This window comes from Guillardia theta (genome assembly GCF_000315625.1).
Source record: "Guillardia theta CCMP2712 unplaced genomic scaffold GUITHscaffold_232, whole genome shotgun sequence".
NCBI lineage: Eukaryota > Cryptophyceae > Pyrenomonadales > Geminigeraceae > Guillardia > Guillardia theta.
Genome location: NW_005434444.1, coordinates 34,586 through 42,501, shown reverse-complemented (window position 1 = coordinate 42,501; position 7,916 = coordinate 34,586). Strand labels below are relative to the sequence as shown.

Below are 7,916 nucleotides of genomic sequence, written 5' to 3'. Positions count from 1 at the left end.
CTCCTCCTCGTGCTCGTCTTCCTCCCCCTCTGACCCCCCGCCCCCCCCCTTCGCTCTTTCAAGACACTTTCTTCTCCCTCCTTACTTCTTTTGTTCGATCTTCAGCAGGGCCTTTGCCTGTGAAAGAGCTCAGGAAGTCTCCAACAGCTGCTGAGCTCTCTTAACCTTCTTCATCGCCTCCCTCTCCTTCTCAGCTGCTGACGTCATCCTGCACCGCACATCATCCTTGCACGTGCTGACAAGCTCCTTCAAGGCACCTGCTGACTTGACTACTCGCATCTTCTGCCGCCTCCTCCTCCCGCGCTGCCCACACCTGCCCTCGTGTGACCCACCGGAGCAACAGGTAGGTCGGGCCTGACCTCGGCTTTCCTCCTTGCCTCGATTGCCTCCTCTTCCTCCTCGCGCTCCTCCTCTTCCTTCGCCTACCAGCAAGTTCAACTGCCATGGCAAACTCAGTAGCAGCTCACGTTGGCCTCCTGCTCCAGCTTGAGGTGCCTCTCGGCTCTCCTTCGCTCCTGTCGCATCTGCCAGCAGAGTTAAGGGCCCTGCGAACTCTTCCCAGCTCGTTTGACCTGAGACAGCGCGTCCTCCTTCTCCTCCTCAGCCGATCGAGCAAGCTTGCCCGCGTCCTCGGCCTTGCGTTCCCACCTGTGACATAGTCTCAGCTGGAGTCGAGTTAGAAGCACCAATCTTGCCTCTCCTCGGCGGAGTGAGCTGATGATGCGTCATCGCGAGCAGCTCCGAGCTTTGCTGACAACCACGCGAGTCCTGCCGGCAGACCTTCAGCTCAATGACCCGCAAACTCCCAGCAGTCAACCAGCACGAGCGTCTCCCAGCCGGTCAAGCAGACCCTCCAGCTTGCCCTCCACCTTCTCAGCTTTCGAGCTATCCGGAGCATGTCAGGATATGAGGGTTTACAAGCGGCATGCGCACCGGCTCTCCTCTGAGGCGTCCTTGGCAAGCTTCTCTCGCTCCTGCTCCTCTTGTCAGCTCGGCGACCTCACCAGCTTCACGCGCACCCTCAGCTTGGCTGCTGTCAGTCCAGCCTCTTCTTGGGACCTGATCGCCCAGTGTGACTGAGACGAACTGAACAAGGAGGAGGAGGACGGGGAGGAGGAGGAGGAGGAGGAGGAGGAGGAGGAGGAGGAGGAGGAGACCTCTTGAGCCTCCTCAGCTTGCGATGCAGCTGCTGGATCTTTCTCTCGGACTCTTTCTTGAGCGCGGAATACTCCAGCTGGAAGCGGAGTAAGATGTTCAGTAGTGCCTCCAAGAGAGTAGGTAGAGGACCTTGAGCTTCTTCTGCTTCTGTAAGATGGCGGAGTTGACGATCTGAAGGAGGAGAGCTTTCTTTTCTGCAGTCGCAGAAGGTAAGAATGAGTCGCTTGCTATTTCGCCCAGCACCTGCTTCAGCAGCCTCCTTCTCTCGTTTCTTGGCTTTCTCTGCGCAATCAAGTCGATCATCTCATCATTGACGCCATGGATTGGATTGAGTTCGTTCACCTCTAGCAACTTCTTCTTGATGCTCCACATCAGCCTGGATGGGTTGCCAGTCATTGAGAACTTTGAAAGCATTCACTATCTCACCCGCATCATTGCTTGCTGTACTGCCGCAGCAACCTGAGAGAAGCTCAGGTCAAGCCGTGTCTTGCAGTGCAACGAGGACTAGCTCAGCACTAGGGACTCACGGAGTTGGCATACTCCCTCCTGAGAGCCCTCTGAGCCACAGCCTGCGCTTCTCCGATTTTCTTCCTCAACGCATCACAAGGAATCGTCAAACAATCCTCGGACTCACTCTGTTTGCTTCATTACGAATGTTGTGCACCTGATTTACGACCAAGAGATCAGGTCGACGAAGGAACATGTCGCATTGCAGTCACTCACTTTGAGATCCGCGTACTCCTCTCCTCCCTGGTCTACCAGGCTGTCCCAGATGTTCTCCCTTCTCTTGATGTCAGCGTTGAGGTCTTGCATCTGTTGAGCATCCATATGAGCAGAGCATACGGCATCATCAGCGCTCACTGAGTCTGCCAGGCTTGCGCTGTCATAAGTCAAAGGGCCTGTGCAAGGATCAGCTCCGGGTAGGTGAGAAGGAAAGCAAGCTATGTGCACACAGCGGCAGAGGATGTGTCACCTGAGGTCCATCTTGATCCTTGATGGCCATTGAGAAGGTCATCGAGGAAGTTGGTGCTGTAAAGGGATGTCTGTGGTAGCCGTCGGGGAGCGATGGCGGAGTGAACTTGGGCTGTCAGGTTCACAGCAAGGTGAGTGGAGGATGCAGCAAACATCAGTAGCAGCATACGCATCGTCTCTGCTCCATCAGCAGCGCCAAACTCTTGCAACTTATACTTGTCCTCCAAACGGTCGAGCATTGCCTGTCAAGGGCGTCAACCACCTGTCCTCTCTTTGCTCGCCGAACCTTCAGCTCTTGTTCTCTCCCTGCGAGGGCTCCGACCCAGCAGCTCAGGAAGCAGACAGACAGAAGCAGCAGCTGTCCCTCTCTCCTCTTCCCTCCCTTCCATCTTCCTCCCTCCCTCACGCTCTGCCCTCCAACCATGCCGGGCAGCTCCTATTTTCGGAATTCCGTGAACCACCCTACCTACCAATCGGTAGGGAAAGGAAGGGTACCTGCACAAGGGTCCTGCGCTCATCCAGAATTGGTACTGTTGACTGAAGCTTTCATTGACATTTGACGTTTTTTTTACTTGACTAAAACTTTCGCTACCGGCACTGCCGCACGGCACTCAGTAGTACTCACTAGGCTACCGTAGGCTGGTTGAACTCAGGCGGCTAGTGTCACTCAGTGGGCCCGGCGATCGGACTACTCACTGGTACCCTCTCAGCCTGCAGAGACTTCAGAGTCCGAAGTACCGTACGGTCGGCCCCTCGGATCGGACGCGCCCGGCGGAGTCCGATCCCGAAGCCTCGGACCGTCAGCTGAGTATCTTTTACTGTATCATACAAGAGCTGAGTCCACCAGTCACTCAAGGCGGCGCCGCTGTGACACGGCGGGCTGAGCGCCCCGGCGCGGCTGCCCTGTAAGAATTCGCGCCACTGCATCATGCCTGCCGCACGCGGCACACCGATTGCACGGGCGGCTGCGGTGATGTTCGGGGTGCCAGTGAGTGCTGAGTATCAGACTCAGTTCGAGCTTTTCTTCATGGCCTTGCGCTGCAGATATCTCTCTCTGCATCACACCAGCCAGTCAGTTCCAGGCATCGAGACGACTTGCCAGCAAGGCTAGCAAGCTAGACTGACCGTGCAGAAAGAACTTCAACCTCGTCCTTCTTCTCGTCTGGTTTAGCCGTCTGGGAGGGGCAGATTAGCTTCCAAGAGTCACAGTGTTCGAGTCAACTCACAATATCTTTCTTCTCGCGCACGTAGCCGTAGGCAGTAGGCACCCAACCATCGTACTTGCGTTTCCGTGATTCCTCATCACGCGACTCGCTGTCTTCCTCCTGCTTAATCGCTTCCTGCTCTTCGTCCCTCTCGCGTTGGTCTGGCACCATGTGAGTTCGTCCACTCCCCCGAAGCCTTGATGCGCTCCTCACCTATCCCAGCTTCTGCTGCAGACGGCATCAAGGATGTGTTGCGCGCTGCTTCCTCTTCTCCTGCATGACATTGAGGGGAGGGAGCGAGTCAGATCGCAACTGACCTGCGTCTTTCGATTCGGTCGCTAAGGATTCGTCGTAACTATCACAACATTCATCACAGACGACGCAACAAATACGGTCGGGGTACCCATCCTGCGCTGCCTCCTCCTCCTCCTCCTCGTACTCTCGCTTTATCATGGCCTCCTCCAAATCCTGCTGCTCTAACTCCAAGGCCTCAGATTTCGCCTTCATGTCCGCAACTTCACATGAGAAGTCAAACGACTTGAATTCTCCCCTCGTCTCTCCTTACCAACATCCTTGGGAGGGGACGCCCCGCGCGCATTGGCTCCAGTAGCCACGTTCCTGCCTCGGAGCATGTTGCTGTAAAAGTCTGAACCTGGGCTTCAGCAAAGGCATCGCGCCGTCACTAGCAAACTGACCAGACAAGTCCGCCTTCTTCCGGACATCGTCCTTTGCGACGAAGTTGTCTTTTGCGTTCTGACGGGCAAGAATGTCAAGGAGCAGCGAGACGGGACTGTAAACAGACCCTTTCATCCTCCCACTTCTTGTTGGCCATGAGTTGTGCTTTGTATGCAGAGGTAACGAATTTCTCCGAATCTCCATTCTCCTCGAGCTCCTGCAGCAAACTACCAGTCACGATTCTGAGGTCCAACCCTCTTCCCAGCATGTCTTGCGGTCAGTCATCATCATGGCGGACCTGTTTCAGCTCCGTTACGAGTCTTTTCTCGAACAGCCTCTCGTCCTCTCGCTTCCTCTCGTTGGTCTTGGCGATCAGGGCGTGCACGTACCGCACCTTGAAAGCAAGTCACAACCCTGAGAGATCCCATCTCCAGCTCGCCTCCTTCTTCTTCTTTGAGTAGTCCAGCCGGTCCTGCTCTGCCTTCTCGCGCTCTGCCACGATGGAGTCGTGCGCTCCGTCATAGTCGAAGATGGAGGAGTCAACGGCCAATGCCTTCGCCATCTCCTTCTCTGCGCGCTTCTGCATCTTCTCTCGATGCTTGTCGCTCATTACAACCTTCGCAGGATCTTGACTCTCCTCGTCCTCTCCGTCATCGTTGAAAATGGACGGTCGCACAGGCGGCTTGCTTGCTTGTCCCGGTCTATGCAGACCATACTTCTTGCCTGCCTGGCCTATCACAATTTTCCCGAAACCGCTCATTCCTACGGTAAGCATACGTCAGGATTGATAACATATGAGGATGGCTAGAAGATGTCTGACGGAAACTTAAGGCTAGACCTCCCTCCTTTTATCATAATGGATATGATAATAATCGTTTCTAGGGAAGATGAAGAATGTTTGAATCTTGCTTTCGTGCCCCACAGAAGACAGGCTATCAGGAAGAAACAGTGATGGGATCAATCAAAGAGTAGCGGTGACAAAAGAACAGACAAGTAGCCAATGCTATCAGCCCGTTCGACAGGAAAAAAGGATCAGGAGACAGGAGTTGAAGAAATGTGAGTATGTCAGGAGTGAGAGGAGCTGAAGCAAGTTGAGCGTGCAAGGAGCAGATGGCAGGAGCGGCTGCAAGGAGCAGATGGCAGGAGCGGCTGCTTCGCATCCGAGCATGGAGGAGCATTGAGGCAGTTCAACGCCACCAAGGTCAAGGGTTGCGGCATGGCAGCTGCGAGGCTGCATGTTCGCAGGATGAATTTGGGCAGCAGATAATAACTACCAACTCAATAGGAAATAATTCATAGCTGTCCCCAATATTTTACTCTGAGGCGCATCGGCTGAAAGAGGAACCGCGCCTCCTGCTAGCTCCAGTGTGTCTGTGATTTCCCGAGCCGGAAATAGAGTCATGCCGACCATGGCGGCGAGGTAGAGGAGAAGCAAAGAAGCGGTGGAGCAGAGGAAGGAGACGAAAAGATGAGAGAGAGCGAAGAAGGAAACAGTTCTCCACTCCCCTCGTCTGAGAGCGCTAACAGACAGTCTGATGGGATGGAAGTTTGCCTGGTCAGAGAACAAGTTTCCCCTGGAAATGACGTGCTGTTACTGCCTATAGTTTCAGCTGATGGAAACCGAGCAGCAGGTCTGAGGCACGTCAGAGGAAGATTGTCTCGTTTCACGGTTGTTGCTGCATCGTTGTCGCTAGCGATCTTAGCCACTCTCTACCTTTCTGGACGACAGCAGTCTGCCTCCCTGATCGCTACGAGGGCAGTTTGGAGGGAGAATCACGACACCTGGTCGGTTTTGGAGAACGAGGGAGATACGAATGCGATGCCCGAGCATGTGCCTAAGATGACTAGAGTAGGAAGGCGGTTCCAAGACAATTACAAGATCGGCATGATCTTGGCAGCTGCCGCACATATGGCATCCGACACAATACTTGAGATCAAGCGATCACTGCTCGGCATGCAGCACGACGAGCATGTCGCGGCATCAAACAGTAAGATCCACGTCGCAGAGACAATGCTGAACCACTTGATCAAAGTGCTGGGGATACAGACGATACCAGAACCCACCACCACAAGCAAACTTGCGTCTGTGAAGACTGCGATGAGAATGGCGAATGATCTCCGGATGGTCATCGCCGAGCTCCCGGAGAAGACTGATGCTTTGAATCTGCACGAAGCTCAGTACAACCTCGCAGTGTATGACTTGATTCAGGTCTCAAGGCAGATCAACGAGATCTTGATGCAAATCTCGTCTGATCGCACTCTCGACGGCATCCGAGAGCCCTCGAAAGACCGGTTTGACATGGTGCTCAGGAAGGCTCAACAAGGTTGTTTCTCGATGTTTCTGCTCTTCTGATCCCCTGATACCTTACGTAGGTTTGAACGACGCTGAGAACGCGTATGGCGCAGATGACAACGACAATGGCAATTGGGGAACAGCGACAGCGGAGGCAGTTTACAATTTTCTTCCTGCGTGGAAACAGAGACTAGAGGATTACGAGGGTGATGGAGATACTGCAGAGAAGTCGGAGAATTCTGTTTCTCTTCCTGAAAACACTCACAATGAGGAGGGGAAGGGGGCAAGCAACCCTTCTGAAAGCAAGGCAGCTGATGAAGAGAATTCTGTACAAGATTCTGATTCGAATGGCGATCAACTCATCAAGTTTGCGGTTGCTGCTGCGATAAAGCAGGTGAAATGAATCGTTCGGATCGAACCTCGCTAACATGGAATCAAACAGGCTGTACGGACAATTGAGGACAGGAAGCATGAAGCAACCAGCCAAGTGAAGCAGTATGAGCTGACATTTGTATTGGGGTGGGAAGATCAACTGAAAAATCTTCAGGATTGAGGAGATAGCGATAGAGTCGGTCATGTCTCAGGTTCTGAATTTCTCACTCTAGCAACTCAATATTGAAACCACAATGCAGTTGCAAGCTTCGCAAACCTTACAACTCGCCGTGCAACGTCGTGCTTTGTCTGCGAAGGTGTCTTCATCCCAGTGCCCTTCATGATGTTTGAATGCTCTTATCTTCACAGCCCCTGGTGAACATCGAGACCTCCAGTGGTGCTGCGACTGCCTCTATCTCTGCTGGATCCGCAGGTAACTAGGCCATTCTCTCATTGAGTCTTCGTGTTGTGATTGACGACAGGCCCTGCTGTGCTCTCCAAGCAAGCTCTCAGGAGCTATGTGCTGCACCTGGTGAAGTTTGCGGTGTACCAGTCAGTCAGGACAGGAATCATGCTGGAGATGCGCCATCCTCGTTGGAGACAATCGATCGAGGACGCTACAAGCACTGCTGTCGATGCCGCAATCAAGTCTCAGGCACTTAAGGGGTTGGCGCGCTTGCGCTTAGCGGAGAAGGCAGCGGTGGAAGGCGCGACCAAGGTAGGAGTGACATGCTCGTGTGTGTATTGAGAGGTTGCAAAAAGGCCACCAAGGAATTAGAGTTCAAGGCGATGAAGGGTGGAGGGAATCAGAAGCAAGAGAGAGCGATCGCCCAGGTAAGGCCGATGGTGGGGGCACAACAGCACGTGTAGGCCATGACTTTGATTCTTCTCAGCGTATCGAAGACTCTGCGGTCTCTACGGCAATACAATCAGCATCAGAGGCCAGCGAGAGATACAAACCTCTTGTCTTCGCGTCCAGCGTTCATGCCGTGCGGCCACCATCGGTTGCGCTCCAAGCTCCACCGAGGTTCTCCATCAGCTCGTCCATGCCTGCCGGACAGTCCATGATCCGTATGGCTTCCTCGCCTTCTGCATATGCCTTTTATCCTGTTCGCTACCAAGGCCCTGCTGGGCAAGTGGAAGTGGAGGAGCCGGCAGGTGGCGAAGCCGCAGGGCCGGCGCCTGAGAGTTTTCAAGTGGATTGAACGTTTGTACAAGTAGAAAGTTATGACGAAAGTTGT

The 7,916-nt window shown here is 53.9% G+C and overlaps 3 protein-coding genes across 3 annotated transcripts in view; 1 reads left to right on the top strand and 2 right to left on the bottom strand.

Moving 5' to 3' along the window:
• The window catches only part of GUITHDRAFT_148681 (hypothetical protein), a gene marked incomplete at both ends in the record, with an annotated part of 8,009 nt that extends 5,455 nt beyond the window's left edge, over positions 1 to 2,554 (bottom strand). The window contains 20 exon segments of the mRNA XM_005819289.1: positions 166 to 208; positions 258 to 313; positions 333 to 422; positions 468 to 524; positions 573 to 648; positions 687 to 768; positions 818 to 885; positions 934 to 974; positions 1,005 to 1,086; positions 1,158 to 1,234; positions 1,288 to 1,352; positions 1,402 to 1,440; positions 1,501 to 1,534; positions 1,585 to 1,617; positions 1,686 to 1,745; positions 1,793 to 1,822; positions 1,882 to 1,971; positions 2,020 to 2,057; positions 2,132 to 2,372; positions 2,393 to 2,554. Coding sequence (XP_005819346.1) covers positions 166 to 208; positions 258 to 313; positions 333 to 422; positions 468 to 524; positions 573 to 648; positions 687 to 768; positions 818 to 885; positions 934 to 974; positions 1,005 to 1,086; positions 1,158 to 1,234; positions 1,288 to 1,352; positions 1,402 to 1,440; positions 1,501 to 1,534; positions 1,585 to 1,617; positions 1,686 to 1,745; positions 1,793 to 1,822; positions 1,882 to 1,971; positions 2,020 to 2,057; positions 2,132 to 2,372; positions 2,393 to 2,554 — 1,464 coding nt within the window.
• Positions 2,555 to 3,896: 1,342 nt separating this feature from the next.
• On the bottom strand, positions 3,897 to 4,407 carry GUITHDRAFT_82379 (hypothetical protein; the record flags this gene model as incomplete). Its single annotated transcript, XM_005819288.1, has 3 exons — positions 3,897 to 4,088; positions 4,138 to 4,227; positions 4,309 to 4,407. Coding segments are annotated over 3 exons (381 nt in total), but the record flags the coding sequence as incomplete, so codon positions are not given.
• Positions 4,408 to 5,478: 1,071 nt separating this feature from the next.
• On the top strand, positions 5,479 to 7,880 carry GUITHDRAFT_148679 (hypothetical protein; the record flags this gene model as incomplete). The annotated part of the gene is made up of 9 exons (XM_005819287.1): positions 5,479 to 6,334; positions 6,384 to 6,697; positions 6,746 to 6,822; positions 6,851 to 6,887; positions 6,936 to 6,992; positions 7,045 to 7,108; positions 7,158 to 7,393; positions 7,438 to 7,509; positions 7,569 to 7,880. 9 exons carry the CDS (start codon positions 5,479 to 5,481, stop codon positions 7,878 to 7,880), a joined length of 2,025 nt encoding a protein of 674 aa, XP_005819344.1.
• Between the last annotated feature and the right edge of the window lie 36 nt (positions 7,881 to 7,916).